General features: G+C 36.6%; 1 protein-coding gene across 5 annotated transcripts in view; it reads right to left on the bottom strand.

Moving 5' to 3' along the window:
* The window catches only part of LOC103098397 (neurabin-1-like), a 93,684-nt gene that overhangs the window by 14,531 nt on the left and 59,953 nt on the right, over positions 1-19,200 (bottom strand). For 4 of the 5 annotated variants that reach the window (XM_056793270.1, XM_056793267.1, XM_056793269.1 and 1 more), the window contains 4 exons: positions 16,041-16,200; positions 15,303-15,449; positions 2,437-2,557; positions 313-420 (listed from right to left, as the gene is read on the bottom strand). In XM_056793270.1, coding sequence (XP_056649248.1) covers positions 313-420; positions 2,437-2,557; positions 15,303-15,357 — 284 coding nt within the window. In that variant the 5' untranslated portion in view covers positions 15,358-15,449; positions 16,041-16,200. The remainder of the gene's footprint in view (positions 1-312; positions 421-2,436; positions 2,558-15,302; positions 15,450-16,040; positions 16,201-19,200) is intronic. The other variant, XM_056793271.1, reaches the window with a different exon arrangement.

The raw sequence follows: 19,200 nt of genomic DNA, 5'->3' as shown, positions 1-19,200 counted from the left end.
CACAGAAATACTAATTCATTAACTAGAAATAAATCCAAATGGAAGTCAGGAGTTTGAGATTTGATAGGGCAATCCATTCAGAAGGGAAAGTGCAACTGGATCATAAAACATTCTCTGAACCGCTGTACAGAAAAAAGAGGATTATTTCTATTTAGGAAATGAAGGTGAAAAAAGAAATTAATGTTTTGTTTAAAATTTGTCTTGTTTTCTCCCCAATTTTTCTGTGTGAACACCATTGCTCTAGAAATTTCCAAATAAAAAAATGGAGATCTAGAAATCACTGTATCTTAAAGAAATATACAATTTACTCACCGGAAAACACAATTTTCCATTTTTTTAAAAGTAGAGAAGATTTCTTCTTCATCTAATCCAATTAGATTGGTTTCACCTATTTTAATAATCTGGTCAAATAAATGGATACTGAAAAAGAGAATTGCAGGGTAATTAAAACTACAAGTAAAAAATGTTATGACCAAACAGACCAATGCATGTATGTGATTAGAAGACCAAAGGATGGTATTTAAGAGACAGACTTCAATGACTCATTATACCATAAGTATAACTTCTACCCCTTACAAATATTCCAACTGTTACCTCTTTACAAATTGATATGATTTAGAGGACTGGTGTGTCTAAATAAATTCATCATCCTGCAGCCTGTTTGGAGATCTTGCTCTTCCCTGGACTTTTAAAGCAGATTTCAAAGATGGTAGACAAAGTATTCATCACTTACTCCATACTCCAAGACTTTCTGGTTTAGGACTTATCCAACTAAAGACCACCTCCATTCTCCAGTAAGGCAATAAGGAAATGAGATTGGAAAAGGAAAGGATATTGGTAGAGATTGGAAAACAGGGTGAGACAGATCCAGGAGAAATTGTCCACAAACACAGAATCAGTGTGTTGTTCCAAATTTAAAATTCTTTGGAAATGGGCAATTAGAGTTAATGATTCCACTGAAGTGTCAGACAGTGTGCCTTTGAGAATTTGGGGATTGGGTCAGGAGACAAAATCATTCAAAAACAGACTTCCAGTTGATACATTAATTATAGATACTTTGGGTGACAATTAACAGATAAATGCCATCACATAAACTGAGGAAAAGACAACAATGTTGAGAGGTTGGGAGGAGAAAATTTCTACCATTTATTTGGGATATTCAGGGTGGGCAGCTAAAGAAATAGATTTTCTTACAGTCTAGGAAGCAGGAAAGGTTCTAAAAAGTGGGGGCTGGAAGAATTGACATCAAGAAGCAATGACATCAGGCTTAGAAACAAAATACTTAAGTTTTCCTTCCTTAAGAAGAAGTAAACTGAAGGTTAGATTCTGCTTAAGGTTTTTGCTTTTGCTTTTGCTTTCAGTTCTAAATAAAAGTGTAAATCTCAGGAAGAATTGTACTATAGAGTTCAAAATTGTATCATGAGCAAGGACTTCGAACATATTTCATTGCTGTTGTTTATCAAATTCTCACATTTTTAAGCTTACGAATTGACAATCTGTTGTCATTTCTTATTTTTTTCTTTCTCAGGGCCCTTTATTACAGCAATTTGTAAAAACATTTTTAATGTACATTCCTATATCTAGGAAGCCCTATCTTGATTCAGGAGCTGGTTTATAATATTGACAAATTTCAGTGATCTTTGAAGATAGTTTCTAGGGACTCATGGCTCCCATTTGTTTGTAAGGAAATCAAAGTGGACCATATACCCCCACTGAGATTATTTTTCATTGAACTTGTATAAGTAATTTCTATACACAATAGTAATTTGTTTGTTTCCTAGCCAATTTGTTTATTCATTTCTCCAGATTAAGGATTATTTCTCCCTATCTTTATATCCTTTCATGTGATAGCACACAGGGCTGGGAACTGTGTAGGCTGATAAATTCTTGTTGACTTGGAAATAGCTGAACCCCTGTTTAGAACACACTTATTATGGCAATTATTAATGATCAATGATAAGGTCAGGGACTGTTGCCCATGTATTGTACAGACTACTTTTGATTGGCATAATTGGGATTATAGAATGTGTGGCAGGGTCAATTCCATTTTATTGCTAATTTGGTCATGGACATATTTTTAAAGGTGATATATTTCTGTGTTTTTCAGAGATTTTTATTTTGTAAATTATTTGTCATGCTTACAATATTAATACCATTTAGAATGATATTAAATCCTCTCTACAAAGTTAATTCTTTTTTTTTAAACCCTTACCTTCCATCTTGGAGTCAATACTGTGTATTGGCTCCAAGGCAGAAGAGTGGTAAGGGCTAGGCAATGGGGGTCAAGTGACTTGCCCAAAGTCACACAGCTGGGAAGTGTCTGAGGCCAGATTTGAACCTAGGACCTCCCATCTCTAGGCCTGACTCTCAATCCACTGTGCTACTCAGCTGCCCCCTACAAAGTTAATTCTTATAAAATTATAAATTCAAACTCACCATCCAAGTTTGTGGGCTGCACCCCCTTCAGCAATTTCAGTAATAAAAACACCTGGATCCTTTTCATCCTCATCTGCTGGATCAAAGAAGATACGAGTACAAAGCCCTAATTCATTTTCACCTACAAATACAACAATAATAATAATAATAATAATAAAGCATCTAAAGCAACAGTAAGAATAAAATGTCCTCCCTGTACAGTTAGTTGTCCAGACTGGTCTGTAGTTTTGCACTGGAATTATAAGCCACCCACTGATACTCTCCCTGCAACTTTTCCTTAATAATTAGTTATATCTGATTCCCTTATAATGTCTTTAGACCAATGATTTTGCTGAACTTGCCACCTTCCAGCATTTAAGCCCATTTAAAATGTTTTAAGTATTTTATTCTTTTCTAATTACATGTTAAAGCAATATTAAGTTCCAAATTATTTCCCACTCTCCCTCATCCCCCCACTGAATAGACAAACAATTTGATAAAGATTATACATATGCAGTCATGCAAAGCATTTTTCCATACTAGTAATGATGAGAAAGAAAAGAGAAAAAACAAGAAAAAGTGAAAAATGTTTCCCTCTATATTCAGTTTCAATAACTTTTTCCTCTGGAAGTAGATAGGATTTTTTAGTACTTCAGAACTGTCTTTTGAACTTTGTATTTTGGGAAATAGCTAAGCCATTCAAAATTGCTCATTTTTGCTGTTCCTGTGCCCAGCGTTCTCCCACTTCTTCTCGCTTCACTTTGAATCAGTTCATTTAAGTCTGTCATGTTTTTTTTTTCTTTTTTTAAAGCATTTATAAAACCTTTATTACAGCCATATGAGAAGTAAAGAAACCAAAGGAGGTTAAAACAAAACAAAACAAAACAAAAAAACAGAAGGGTGCCATGGACTGTATCTGGTCATCTCTATGGTTGCAAGAAGTCCACCATTATGGAAATGCAAGTTATATCAAATGAGAATGTATACCATTAACAAAGAAAACAATAAAAATATTTCCAAGAATGTCACTTGTTACAAGCCAATGAAGTAGAGAATTTTTTAATGTTATCGTTATTTGACCAATTAAGAATCAGGATCATAAAGATTAAATGATTTCTCTTGCACTTAGTACATAATAAACATTTATTAAATTCTTATTGAGTGGTTGTTAACTGCCTGGAGTGAAATAGCAGGTAAAAAATGAGACAATATGTTATAATGCAAAATGCTCCTGAATAGAGCTGAGTACCTGGGTTCAAATCCCAGCTTTTTACATGCTACCTTTCTTACATTAGCCAAGTTACTTAATCTCTCTAGGCTTCATCTGTCCTCTAGTCTACCCTCATCTGCGAAGAGTATTGAACAAGAGGACTTCTAAGGTTCCTGCCAGCTCTAAAGCCATGAGTCCTCTGAGTGTTGGTGGATAGATTTGAACCTTCATCACAAATACTCTATCTATGATACTACATGACCCATGACAGAATTTAATAAGGCAGAGAAAATAATGGGTATATCCCTGGTAAGAATAACAGCGTTACCAAAGGCAGATGAATATGCCCCAGGGTTGGAAGTATCATGATGGATTCTTAAGAAATATTTAGGTTGGGATTTTTTAACCTTTATTTTTTAACAGTATGATTCCTTTCCATCCAAGGACAATTACTTCCAAGTTCTTCCTCCTTTGAGTTTTTTTTTCTTTTCTTTTCCATTTTTTTTTTTACTAAACTCTCACCTTCCATCTTGAAATTAATATTGGGTATTGGTTCTAAGGCAGAAGAGTGGTAAGGGCTAGGCAATGGGAGTTAAGTGACTTGTCCAGGGTCACACAGTTAGGAAGTATCTGAGACCAAATCTGAACCCAGGATCTCCCATCTCTGAGCCTAACTCTCAATCCACTGAGCCACCCAGCTGCCCCCATTTCAGGTTTTTCTGAAAGCATCCTGATTGTCATTTGTTACATGTAGCACAATAACATGACATTGTGACAATCTATTCCACAACTTGTTCAACCATTCCACAATTGAATGAGTTCAATGGTTGGATTGGTTCACACCACCACCAATACATTAGTGTCCCAATTTTCCCACATCACCTACAACAGTTCTTATTTTATTTTCCTGTCACATTAGACAATATGAAAGGTGTGCGGGGGTAAGTCAGAGATGTTTAAATTTATATTCTTCATAAGAATTTAGTGAATTTTTATGTGGCTATAGACAGTTTTGATTTATTTTTCTGAAAACTAGTTATTCTTGAAAACTAGTAACTTGAGAATGACATACTTATAAGTATACTTATAAGACTTAATCTTATACTGTTGATTAAGTTTTCTTAATTTTTGAGAAATGAGGCCTTTATCAGAGAAAGTTATAAAAAAGTTTTTCCCAGTTTTTTGCTTTCCTTCTAATCTTGGCTATCTCCATCTTGTTTGTGTGAAAACTTTTAAAGGTAATCAAAAGGATCCATTTTATTTCCTGTAATGTTTGGTAATAATTTATTCATTAATCCATAGATTTGACAGATATTCGATTCCAGCTCCCCTAATTTGATTATGGCATAAATCTTTATGTATAAAAGCATGTGCCCATTTTGACTTTATCTTGGTATATGGATATAAGGTATTGATCTACATCTAGTTTCTGCCAAAATGCTTTCCATTGCTTCCAACAGTTTTTGTTCCAATGAGTTCTTGTCCCCAATGCTTGGGTTTTTGCTTTTGTGAAACATGAGATTAATAAAGTCATTTCCTACTCTGTGTATGGCATACCTAATCTATTCCACTGTTCCACTGCTGGGAACCATCAGGCCATGATATCGTGACAAAGTCACTTGTAGTAGCTAAGGAGGCTACAAAGTGGCCCTTGGCAAGATGTGACTGCCCACTCTATCCCCTTTGCATAACCTCTCTCATTAACATCCCTTACCTAAGGAATTGACATGATTATTATTCCCCCTAGTCTCAGAAGGAATAATGCAAGAGCAAAAAATACTAGTATCCTAATTCTCTAAAACATCACCAAAAAATCAGACCCTCAAACCCGATCCCAAAAGACTATCATGGGTTAACTTTTACTTAGGTACATAATTCCCAGCAAAACCATAGCTACAAGTCAAGCCCAGAACTTTCCCATTTACAGAAACATATTCTCATGAAACCAGCATTCAAATCAATCATAAAGGCCCATACAAAACGTATAGGTACACCAAATTTCATCATGCCTCAGTGACTTGATTCTTCCCCTTGAGAAACTCCCTAGTAAATCCTGAAAAATGATCAATCTAATATTAAGTATGAATTGTGTTCCCAGTACCTCTCAACCTCAATAGTATGATTGTTGAATTGTCTTTAGGAATTTCTGATTAATTATTCCCTTTTACTAAAAATAATAAGTAATTTTCTTGATTGTGAGCTCAAAACTCCTCACAGGGTAATGAGAAAATTAAGCCACCTGTGACAAAATCATCTATCTTGTGTGAAACCCTTATGCTGTCAAGAATCTGTAACACAATATAAGAATAGAGAATGCTAATCAAGTGATTTGTTAAAAGTTGATGTATTACTTTTTCAATTATCTCTATTTAGACATATGTGATAGGTAATGTATCTGCGTTCCAAGAAAATGGACATAAAAATAAACACCAAGCCTGGGGATGGCAGAGCAGCTATCAGATGCAAAGCATACCCATGGCCATAAATATACAGCTGTCTTCTGTTTGTCATTTTCTTGAATGATCTTTACCACCTGTCAAGAACCCCTGGAGTCTCAAGTGAGGCTGGACCTTGCCTGTGGCACTCCCCTACTCTTTCTTCAACAGTAGAATATAGATGATCAGTATTTTATTATACAACTGAGATCAGGTCATCTTCCATTTTTTAAAAAAATTTCCTTGGTATTTTTGGCTTTTAGTTCTTCTAGATGGATGTTAATTATATGCGTGTGTGTGTGTGTGTGTGTGTGTATAAATATATATATATATATATATAAATATATATATATATATATATTTACTATTTCTGGCTATATAAAATATTTTTGTTAGCAGTTTGATGGTTATAAAAATGAATAAGTATTTAATTGGGATAAAATTGTCATTTTTAGGATATTGTCTCAACCTACTCATGAGCAATTAATATTTATCCAGTTGTTTATTTCTTCCTTTATTTGTGCCAAGTGTTTTGTAATTTTGTTTATCTATCTATATATTCATCCATCCATCCAGGATCCATCCATCTATCCAACCTGGATTTGCCTTGGCAGGTAGACTTCCAAGTGTTTTATATTAGCCTTCATTTATTTTAAATGAGATTTCACTCTCAATGCTTTATTTGTGTTTATTTAAGATTCATATCCTACAACTTGGCTAAAGTTGTTAATTTCTACTTGTTTAGTTGATTCTCTGAGGCTCTCTATACATATCATTATATCTGCAACCAGTGATAGCTTTCTTCCTCATTGCAAAATCTAATTCCTTCAATTTCTTTTCCTTTTATTCTATTTGTATCTAACATTTCTAGAAGAAATAACAGTATTATGAATGGGTATCCTTGATTCATCCATGATCTTATTGCAAAGGCTTCTTAACATCCTCAGTACACATAATATTTGCTATTCATTTGAGTAAATGCCACTTATTATTTTAAAAGAAAGTTCCGGGACTTCCGATCAAGATGGCGGCTTAGAGAAAGCTAAAGTTCAGATCTCTGGAAACCCTTCCTTACCAATCTCAAACTATATGCTTCTAGGGCACCCAAATTCAAAACAAACAACAGCATAGACCCCAGGAACCCTCCTCCTGGACCTGGATCAAAAGGTATGGCCCCCCAAAAGCCAGAACCCAAGATCATATGGACCTAAGGGGTAGGCAGAAGGAAGGTCCCAGGACCCATCCCCCCCAAACCAGAGAGCTGAGTCCAAAGCAGTAGCGGGAACCTAAGAGCTTGCAAAAGGACCTCAGGGTCGGCTATTCTGAAGGCTGCATCCTGAAACAACCTGACTCAGTCGCTGGAGCACCCAACACAGACAGCAGGGAAACAGAGAGAGACGGGGGAATCCTGTAGCCCACTGGCTGGATCCTTCCATCTGAGTCTCATGGAAGGTGCCTGCTTCAGGGCATACTCAGTCCAACCAGCTGAGGTTAATCCTATCAGGAGCCCTCAGAGCTCCGGGAAGCCACGGCCCAGCCCCTCTCAGAGTGCAGGCTCTTCTGAGACAACAGTAACCCTCAGGGCCAGCAAAAGGACCTCAGGGCCGGCTGTACTGAAGGCTGCATCCTGAAAACAACCTGACCCAGTTGTGGGGGCACCCAGACAGCAGAGAAACAGAGAGAGATGGTGCGGGGGGGGGGGGGGGAGGCTCTAATAAAAAAAGGAAAGAAGAAAAGCAAATTAATAGCATCAAAGATGAAAAAGGGGACATCATCTCCAAAGAGGAGGAAATTAAAGCAATCATTAAAAATTACTTTGCCCAATTATATGGCAATAAATACACCAATCTAGGTGACATGGATGAATACATACAAAAATACAAACTGCCTAGACTAACAGAAGAAGAAATAGAATTCTTAAATAATCCCATATTTGAAAATGAAATCCAACAGGCCATCAAAGAACTTCCTAAGAAAAAATTCCCAGGGCCAGATGGATTCACCAGTGAATTCTATCAAACATTCAGAGAACAGTTAATCCCAATACTATACAACTATTCAACATAATAAGCAAACAGGGAGTTCTACCAAACTCCTTTTATGACACATTATTATTCTGCTCAATTTATGACACTTATTATTCTGCTCAATTGGACCCAGTAGCAGCAGGAGCACCACCATGTCTTAGAGGAGTAGCTGCTACAGCCTTAATAGTGACAAAAACTGTTGATCTAGTATTGGGATGTCCATTAACAATTATGTGCCCACATGAGGTAGAAGCATTGTAGAACACAGACTTTCTCGGATCAGAGAATTACAAGGTATGAAATAACTTATTAAATAGCAAAAACATTACCTTAAAATATTGTTCTACTCTTAACCCTGCCACCTACCTTCCAGATTTACAAACTTCAGGAGAACCATTACACAATTATGAAACATTAGTGTCCATGGCAGAAAAGCCTCGAGATAATCTCTTGGACACTCCCTTAGACAATGCAGATCTGATTTCATTTACCAATTGTTCCTCTTTTATGAGGGATGGCATACGCTACACTGGAGCTGCCGTAGTCTCAGAATTTGCCACTGAATGGTCAGTTTCACTACCTTCTAACATTAGCACTCAAGGAGCAGAATTCATAGCTCTGAAGCACGCTTCTATAATTGCCAAGGATAAAAAGGCAACAATTTATATGGATTCTCGATATGCTTTTGTCATTTGTCATTCAATCAGAATGTTATGGCTCCAGAAAGGATTTTTAACCTCAGCTGGAAAATCCATAGCTAATGCAGAAATTATTAATGATGTTCTTTCTGCTCTACAGCTTCCTGAAGCCCTAGCAATAGTTCATTGTTCTTCCCATACAAGTGGCACTGACCCTGTCTCTAGAGGAAATGATCGAGCAGATGCCACTACAAAGCTAACAGCCATAGAAGGACCTGAATTAATTTTAACATTAACAACCACTGATGATTTAAATTTATCACTTTTGTATAATGAAAAGGAAGTGGAAAAGTGGAAACAAAAATTTAAAGCATAACATATTAATGGAGTATGGGTGTCATTTGAAGGAAAACCCCTGCTCCCTAGAAGTTTCTATCACCAAATTTGCCAATCTATTCATAAAAAATGGTCACTTTGGCACCCAGGGCATCGTGGACTCTGTCAAGAGAGTATGAATAGCCCCTGGCATAACTACTATAGCCTCTAAAGGATGTTCAGCCTGCTTTACCTACCAGGCATATAACCAACATGCATATCATGTAAAAGCCTTTCGTGGACGTCCTTTGGCTTACACACCTTTTGAACATCTATAGATAGATTTCATAACAATGCCAAAGGCTGGACTTTATAAATTTTGTCTAGTAATTGTAGATCAACTAACCAGATGGCCAGAAACATTTCCTGCGACCAGAGCCACAGCGTATTTTGTCGCTAAGATATTTTTAAAAGAAATTATTCCTTGCTTTGGACCACCAGCACGTATTGATTCAGATAGAGGAAGCCATTTTACTGATTCTGTCCTAAATCAGATATATTCTTGCTTGGGGATAACTCCCAAATTCCATGTTCCATATCATCCCCAGAGCTCAAGACAAGTTGAGAGGATGAACAAAGAACTTAAAACTATGATTGGAAAACTATGTACTGAGACACATTTAAAATGGCCTGAAATTATCCCCCTGGCCCTATTTTATCTCAGAAGCAGGCCTAGAGGAGACCTACACATCTCACCATTTGAGATGCTTTTTGGACATCCACGTATACAGGCTGAACCTTCTTCCCCTGCATATACCTCACTATTAGGGGGAGATACTAGTATTGCTTCCTATATACAGGAGTTACAGCACAAACTATGTGAACTTTATGAATCTGAAGCTGCAGTACAAGCTGGACCACTAGATTTTTCTCTTCATGACCTGAACCCAAGAGACAAAGTGTATATTAAAAATTTTAAGCGTACTGGAGCAACTCAGCCTTCATGGGAAGGACCATTCCAAATATTGTTAACTACTCCAACGAACCTTAGAAATTCTCAGACCCTACATCATAAGGTTAGGATTGTAAACCTTAAAAAATTCCCAGACCCTACTTCATAAAGCTGGGTTTAAGACCATTCCCCATTGGGACCATTCCCCATTTAAGCAATGAAAGAACTTAGATCAGGAATGTGAGAACTCTAGTTAGATCAGGAATGTGAAGACCTCTACTCCACCCATACTTAAGCCTGCTTTAGGGGGAGAAACTCCTTGCTGAACAATGAAAGATACATAAACCCATACTTATAGTAGGACAGAAATTCTTAAGCTATGCGTATTTTTGGATATAATACAAAGGGTGTGAACTTACAAGGAGCAAAGAGGTGAGAAACTTACTTAGAGGTTTTCTGGTGTGAACTTAATCAAAAATTTAAAGCCTTCTTAGGTGTGAACTAAGAATGGACTGTCCTTTGAAAAATGTCTACTGTGATTGGTAGATATACGGACTTAGGAGAGGTGACATAGGAGAAAATACCCTTTAAATAGGAGCTCAGATTCATTCAGACGGTCATTTTCAGATGGAGGATTAAGCTGGTGGAGGTAGCTGAGATGATGCTAGCCTGGTGTCACTAGAATCCTTGCTTGGACAGATCTTGTGGTGAGTGATTAAGGACTGACTGATCTTTCTCTTAAGGGCTTAGGCCTGGGTTGGCCAGGGCTGCCCTGGGCTGGCCTATTCTTTTTCTCATTATTCCCCTTTTTCTCTCTTTCTCTCCTTTTCTTTAATTCCTCATTTGTATTAATTAAAATATCTATAAAACCCAGCTGACTTGGGTATATTTGAATAATTGGGAATATTTCCCTGGCGACATACTTATATTTGATTTAAAAACATAACACTGTAGTGAAAACATATTTCCTACGGTCACAATTTACTCATCCACTCTTATATCTACTACAATTTATATCTTCCACTATTTTAACTTCTTACAGTTTATGGCATTTTAATTATAACAATGCTGCCTCTCCAGCTCCTTCCCTGCCTCCTGTGTTCGATGCTCTGAGCCTGGCACAGCCCTGCCCTCAAGGTACACCCTTCAGACCAGTGCCTTTGCCTGCCCAGAGGTTCCCACTGCCACTGGAGGCTTAGCACTCAAGGTGTGTGTGTGGGAGGAGTCCTGGGGCCTTCCTTCTGCCTTCCCCTTAAACCCAAGTGTTCTTGGATTCTGTTTTTTTTTTTGGGTGGGTGTATCTTTTGGATTGAGCCCAGTGGAAGGGTTCCTTGGCTCTGTCTTGTTGTTAGGTTTGATTTTCAGTCTCCTAGAGCAGTCAGTTTGTGATGGGTAAGGAAGGGTTTTCTAGAGGTCTGAACTTCTGCTGCTTCTAAGCTCCAATCTTCTCTTATATCTATTCTTAACCATTTTTGTATGATAGATTTCTTTAAACTAACCTATGTGCTATTTTACTGAATTTTTTTAAATTGTTATTGAAATGTTAAATTTCATTGAAAGGTTATTGTTATTGAAAATGAACATGCACTTTTTTTTTCCTCCCAAGGTTAAAGAACTCCTAAAGTCTCTCCATAGATAGTTTCTCTGTTCATGTATGCCTAGTTAAAGACAACTTGTACAAAAACTCATCTCCATCCATTCTCAATTTTCAAGCATTTAAATAAATAGTAATTCCTGATTCTGGTATTCTTAGGACTTTGAATTTATCAAACAGTTGCATACAAGATCCATTTGATTAGGCATGTTGTACACCTAAACTGTTCCATAGTTAATCATTGATCTTTATTTTTATTTTTTGTTGATTAGTTGTATCTGACTCTATGATCTGATTTCAGATTTTCTTAGCAAAAATAAGAGTAGTTTTCCATTTCCTTCTCTCTTATTTTACAGAAGAAACAGAGACAAACAGGGTTATGTGATGTTGCCAGAATCACACAACTATTAAGAGATAGAGATCTATTTCTTAAACTACATAAAAAAAATTAGACAATGTCTGCTTTGTAGAGGACTTTGAGATGTGGAATACATCCTACCTTTACTTCATTTTATTATTTTTTTTCATTATGTCTCATGAGATACTTAACCTTTTTATTACTGTATTGTTTTCTTACTTTCTTAACCTCTATTGTAAGGCAATCTTTTCATAGTTTAATTAAGTATGGCAGCAAAGTATATTAACTTAGATACTATTTATATTTCATGATAGTGATTCAGGCTTCAGAGGATTTATTTAACATTTATTTCTAATTAATTAGGTCTTTATGTAAAGAGAATTTTGAGAATGATTATGTATAGTCCCAATGTGTATGCATTTTTCTCCAATTACATTTAAAATATTTACAACATTTAAAAAATAATTTTGAATCTTGAATTCTCTCCTTCCCTCACCCCATCCCTCACCCCATCCCTCAGCCAATAAAACACTCTGTCAACAAAATAGTATTCCATTATGATCATATACCACAGCTTACTCACTCATTCCTAAATTGATGGATGTCACTTTACTTTCAAATTCTTTGTCCCTCCCCAAAAAGCTGCTTCAAATATTTTTAATGTGTATTCCTTACCCATTTGGTTTTTTATCTCTTTGGAATACATAGTCTAGTACTGATATTGTTACATCAAAGGGTAGGTATAGCTTTATACCTCTTTGGGCATAGGATTCAAATTGCATTCCAGAATGATTCAATCACTTCACAACTCCAACAATAATGCTTTAGCGTCTCAATCTTTCCACATCCTCTACAGTTTTGTTATTTTCCTTTTCAGTCATAACTGCTAATCTGATAGATGTAGGATGGTATCTCATTTAATTTAATTTGCATTTTGTGCATTTTGTGCATAAATTGCATTCACAATAATGCATAAAATGCATTAATTTGCATTAAATTGCAGTGATTTAGAGCAGTTTTTGCAAAACCATAGCTTTAATTAGTCTTGACTGAGAATTTCCTGTTCATATCCTTTGATCATTTATTAATTTCGGAATCACTTATATTCTTATATAGTTATCTCATTTCTCTATATATTTTAGAAATATGGCCTTTATGAGAGAATTGCCAAAAATTTTGCACCATTATGATTACTATATTACTCTTCATCTTATTTCTAGCTAGTTTCAGACCACTTCTTCCTCTGATTTGCCCTCTTTTCTGGAATTTGGCTATAATTTTCCTGGGAGTTATTATTTTAGAATCTCTTTTAGACGATTGATGAATTCTTATTATGAATTATCAGAGTCCCATGGAGTTATTGGTTTCCACTTGCTTATCTTTAAGGCATGATTTTCTTGAGTAAGCTTTTGTAATTGCTTTTCAATTTCTCTAATTCTGTTTTTGTATAAAGTTCTTTTCCTCAGTGAATTTTTATATATTTCCAAAGGCCAATGCTATCTTTTGAGAAGTTCTTTTCTTCAATGCATTTTTCCATATCTTTTTTCCATTTGGTCAATTCTGCTTTTTAAATAGTTTTTCTCTACATTGGATTTCTGTGCCCCTTTTCGAATTGGCCTATAAAATATTAATTTCTTCAATGCTTTTTGTGCCTCCTTTACACCAAGGCATTTATTTTTTTTCATGATTTTCCTGTACCATTCTCATTTTCCCCCTCAATTTTTCTTCTACCTCTCTACCTACCTGGATCTATGTACGGGCAATGCATCAAAAATCTTGCCCTCAAATTTGGAACTATGCCCAAAGGGCACTAAAAGTCTGTCTGCCCTTTTATCCAGCTGTAGCACTTCTGGGTTTATACCCCAAAGAGATAAGAAGAAAAAAAAATACTAATACAAAATTATTTATAGCCCAATCTTTGAGGTGGCAAACAATTGGAATATGAGGGGATGCCCTTCAATTGGTGAATGGCTGAACACATTGTGGTATCTGTTGGTGATGGAATACTATTTGCTCAAAGAAACAATGAACTTGAGGAATTCCATGTGAACTGGAAGGACCTCCAGGAATTGATGCAGAGTGAGAGGAGTAGAACCAGGAGAACACTGTATACAGATACTGATACACTGTGGTACAATTGAATGTAATAGACTTCTCTACTAGCAGAAATGCAATGATCCGGGGCAATTAAGATGGATCCATGAGAAAGAACACTATCCACATCCAAAGGAAAAACTCTGGGAGCAGAAACACAAAAGAAAAACAATTACTTGGTTATATGGGTTGATGGGGAAGTGATTGGGGAAGTAGACTCTAATTAATCACCCTCGTGCAAACATCAACAATTTGGAAATTGGATTTGATCAAGGACACATGAAAAACCCAGTGGAATTGCGTGTGGGCTACTGGGGGTGGGGGGAGGGAAGGAACATGATTCTTGTAACCAAGGAAAAATATTCTAAATTGACTAATTAAATAAAATTTTCAAATTAAAATCTTGCCCTCAAGTCAGCAAAGGGACCCAGGTAACCTCCTTATGATCAATTTTCTGACTCTTTTTACAATTTGTATTTGAGAGCTCTGGAAGCCCTTGTTGTGGATTCAGGTGTATCCAAGGTCTCTTTCCTCATTGGGGCCTGCCTTGTTCTACTGTTTTTGCACTACTTCCACTACATTGTTGCAGATCTTTCCTCTTGGCCTAAGTATTTTTAGGATGAAAATGTTTTCACCCCATCTTTGTATTATGCTCCTCCTATAATATTTGTTTTAAGGCATTATATCATAATTTAATTTGGTAGAAATCAAATTGGTCTCTGTAGCAACTTCACCACTGTCTTGGCTCAACCCCCACCCTCACCCCCATTATTGCTTTCTCTTGATAGATAGTCTTACAACTATTTTACAGTCTCTGTCATATTAAATTTTAATTTCTCCATTTGTTTCTGCTATGCGGTTTGTGGATAATATATAGAAATGCCAATACTTTTATGGATTTATTTATTATCCTGAATGTTTTTGGAGTTGGCTCTCTGGGGTTTTATAAATAGACTCATATCTATAATAGCTAATAATTTTATTCTCACTGTGCTTTTATTATTCTCTCAATTTTTTTCTTTCCTTATTGCTATAACTCACAAATTTCTGACACCATTCGCAAATAGTTGTGATGATAACAAAATCTTTACTAGTTATAATTGTATACCTTTATCTTCATTTGGGTTATTCCTAATATTTTATTTTGAAAAATATTCTCCATATTCAACCTTTATTGTTATAATAAAAGATTCTTTACAAAAATAGAAAAATGCTTAAAGAATACTATACATATGAAATAAGCAATCATAAAGTTAATGCTTACCTTTGTCTATTTGACAAGAAAATAAATCTAATTGTTGGACTCTTCTTTGCATCATTTTTTTCAGAGAAGATTAAAATATATCAAGCTCCTTGCACAAGAATAATTTTCTCTTCTTCAAGTATCACATGTGTTCATATTTGCTCCTTCCTGTTAAATTTGAGATGAAAAAATCAGTAGTGTGTCTAATGTAAGGGGGAGGAATTCTAAAGGAATATCCTATGTAGATATACCCCAAGTAATGTTTATGCTAGGAGGTATGAGGCACAATGGATGCAGTTTTTCCAGCGTTAAGTCTATCCTTTGTATTGTCCAAAAATAAAATCATTTTCAGACCTGGATATCATCTGACAGTCTTCCTCAACCTAGCTATGTTCTTTTATCATCCTCAACATCTTTTTTTCCTTTTCCAATTTCTGCAAGGCAAGAGAATTCCAGTGTGGTAGAATCTTATTGTCCTTTATCCTTCTCTGTTATATTAGAGATCAAAACCAACTAAAAATATTAACTATATTCTAATTTTTCACACACAACCTGACAAAAAACAAAAAACCTTGTTGCCTTTTTATCATTTTGCTTCAACTGCCCTATGGGAGCCAGAGGAAATTGCTGTAGCAATGCCACATGTCCTATGTACTTCTCACAGGAATACCAGGGTCCTTACTCTACTGAAAGTATTCATACTCTAGGCACTTAGACATCTGAAGCCATAAGTTTTATTCATTTCAAAAAATTTCTTACTTCTTAGTTTATCACCAGAAAATTCAGTACTTCTTTATTGCTTTGCTTCTTCTGATTTTGAAAGTGCTCCATTTGTTCTCTCATTTGATGAACATACAGTCAATTCACAATAGATCTATCACATGCTTTCATCTTGTATTCCTTGTTCTCTACTTTATCACTATAGAAAGAGTAAAGGCTGAAGTTGGCCAACTTTTCAGATATAATAATGTAGTATAAAGTATTTATTATAATATGTAATATTATAGAGTAACAATAGTAAGTATGTAATATGTAAAGAAAAAGGTAGACATGGAAAATATATTCCGTTAATGTGCCTATGAAATCAGAAAAAAATTATAGCAGCATAGATCAAGAAATTTATAGTTTGGAAGAACCTTAGTGATCTTTTATTCCAGAAACTCTTAACCTATTTTGTGTCATTAACTCCTTTAGTAATGTGGTGAAGACCTTTTCCAAGAAAAAAAAAATTAGATGCATAAAACAAAATAGAAAGGATTACAGGATGACTTCTGGTTAAGATGGCAGCTTAGAGAAAGCTAAAGTTCAGATCTCCGGAAAACCCTTCCCAACCGATCTCAAACTATAAACTCCTAAGGTGCCGAAATTCAAAACGATCAACAGCACAGACCCTGGGAACCCTCCTCCTGGACCTGAACCCGGATCAAAAGGTATGGCCCCCCTCAAAAGCCAGAACCCGAGATCACTCGGACCTCAGGGGTAGGAGAGCAGAGTCCAAGGCTCCCGGAAGCCGCAGCCCAGCTGGGCTCAGAGAGCAGGGTCCTCGGAACAACAACCCTCAGGGCCTTCTATCCGAGTCCCAGTGAAAGTTACTGCCTGGGGCTTCCGCTGCAGAGAGCTGGTCGAAACAACAGCAACCCTCAGGGCGGGCAAGACAGCCTCACCGGCTGGATCCTGCTATCCAAGTCTCAGTGAAAGTCCATGCCCTCGGAGCTTGGGGAAGCTGCAGCCCATCCCCCCGCAGGCCGACGAAACAGCCTCACGGCCAGCGATTCTGAAGGCAACTTCCGGAAAGTGAGCCAGGGGGAGAGTGTGGCCTCGTGGTCCGACCCTTCCATTCCAGTTCCAGTGAGGCATATTCAGTTTAACCCAGGGAAAGCTCATAGAACCAACATCTGCCCAGGACTAAAGCCTCTGATCACCAGACAGAGACAAGAAAAGCTAATCCTCCACATTCAGAGATGACAAACTCCACAGAAGCACAGAAGCCCCAAAATACCAAGAAAAATAAGAAGAAAGGGGCGACTTTGGACACATTCTATGGAGCCAAAATACAAAATACAGAGCAGATAGAAGAAGATATACAAGAAAATTCTCCAAAATCTTCCAAAGGAAATAGAAACTCTCCACAAACCCATGAAGAATTTGAATCAGAAACGACCAAAAAGATGGAAGCCCTCTGGGAGGAAAAGTGGGAAATAATGCAAAAGAAATTCATGCATCTACAAAACCAGTTTAACCAAACTGTAAAAGAAAACCAGGCTTTAAAGCAAGAACTAATAAAGCAAAGCCAAAACACCAAGAAATTAGAAGAGAACATAAAATATCTCACCGACAAGGTGATAGATCTGGAAAATAGAGGGAGAAGAGAAAATTTAAGAATAATTGGACTCCCAGAAAAGCCAGAAATAAACACCAAACTGGACATGGTGATACAAGATATAATCAAAGAAAATTGCCCAGAGATTCTAGAACAAGGGGGCAATACAGCCACTGACAGAGCTCACAGAACACCTTCTACACTAAACCCCCAAAAGACAACTCCCAGGAATGTAATTGCCAAATTCCAAAGCTATCAAACAAAAGAAAAAATCCTACAGGAAGCCAGATAAAGACAATTTAGATATAAAGGAATACCAATCAGGGTCACACAAGACCTTGCAAGTTCTACTCTGAATGATCGTAAGACATGGAACATGATCTTCAGAAAGGCAAGAGAACTGGGTCTCCAACCAAGAATCAGCTACCCAGCAAAACTGACTATATACTTCCAAGGGAAAGTATGGGCATTCAACAAAATAGAAGACTTCCAACTTTTTGCAAAGAAAAGACCAGAGCTCTGTGGAAAGTTTGATACCGAAAATCAAAGAGCAAGGAATACCTGAAAAGGTAAATATTAAGGAAAGGGGAAAAATGTCATCTTCTTCTTTTACTCAAACTCTCTTCTATAAGGACTACATTTATATCAATCTATGTATACTAACATGTGGGGAAAATGTAATGTATAAATAGGGGGTAAAGAAAGACCAAATAGAATAATCGTTCTCACACAAAGATTCACATGGGAAGGGGAGGGGAAGAAAACTCCTATAAGAAGGAGAGGAAGAGAGAAGGGGGGGTTTACTTAAACCTCAATCTCAGGGAAATCAACTCTGAGAGGGAAAAACATCCAGATCCATTGGGATCTTGAATTCTATCTTACCCAACAAGGGTAAGGAGAAGGGAAAACCAAGGTGGGGAGGAGGAGAGGGAGAACAAAAAGGGAGGGAAAGAGAGGGGGGAGGGAAGGGAACAAAAAGGTAGGGACTAAAAAGGGAAACATCAAGGGAGGGGACAAGGGGCACTGATTCAAAGTAAATCACTGGACTAAAAGGTAGAGCTGAAGAAGAAAAGGTTAGAATTAGGGAAGGCAATCAAAATGCCAGGGAGTCCACAAATGACAATCATAACTTTGAACGTGAATGGGATGAACTCACCCATAAAACGTAGACGAATAGAAGAATGGATTAGAATCCAAAACCCTACCATATGTTGTCTTCAAGAAACACACATGAGGCGGGTTGACACCCACAAGGTCAGAATTAAAGGATGGAGTAAGACCTTCTGGGCCTCAACTGATAGAAAGAAGGCAGGAGTGGTAATCATGATATCTGATAAAGCCAATGCAAAAATAGACCTGATCAAAAGGGATAGGGAAGGTAATTATATTTTGTTAAAAGGGACTCTAGACAACGAGGAAATATCATTAATCAACATGTATGCACCAAATAATATAGCACCCAAATTTCTAATGGAGAAACTAGGAGAATTGAAGGAAGAAATAGACAATAAAACCATACTAGTGGGAGACTTAAACCAACCATTATCAAATTTAGATAAATCAAATCCAAAAATAAATAAGAAAGAGGTAAAAGAAGTG

This window comes from Monodelphis domestica, chromosome 4 (genome assembly GCF_027887165.1).
Source record: "Monodelphis domestica isolate mMonDom1 chromosome 4, mMonDom1.pri, whole genome shotgun sequence".
In the NCBI taxonomy this organism is placed as follows: Eukaryota; Metazoa; Chordata; class Mammalia; order Didelphimorphia; family Didelphidae; genus Monodelphis; species Monodelphis domestica.
The sequence above is the reverse complement of the archived record's forward strand: the minus strand, read 5'-3'. Positions and strand labels throughout refer to the sequence as shown.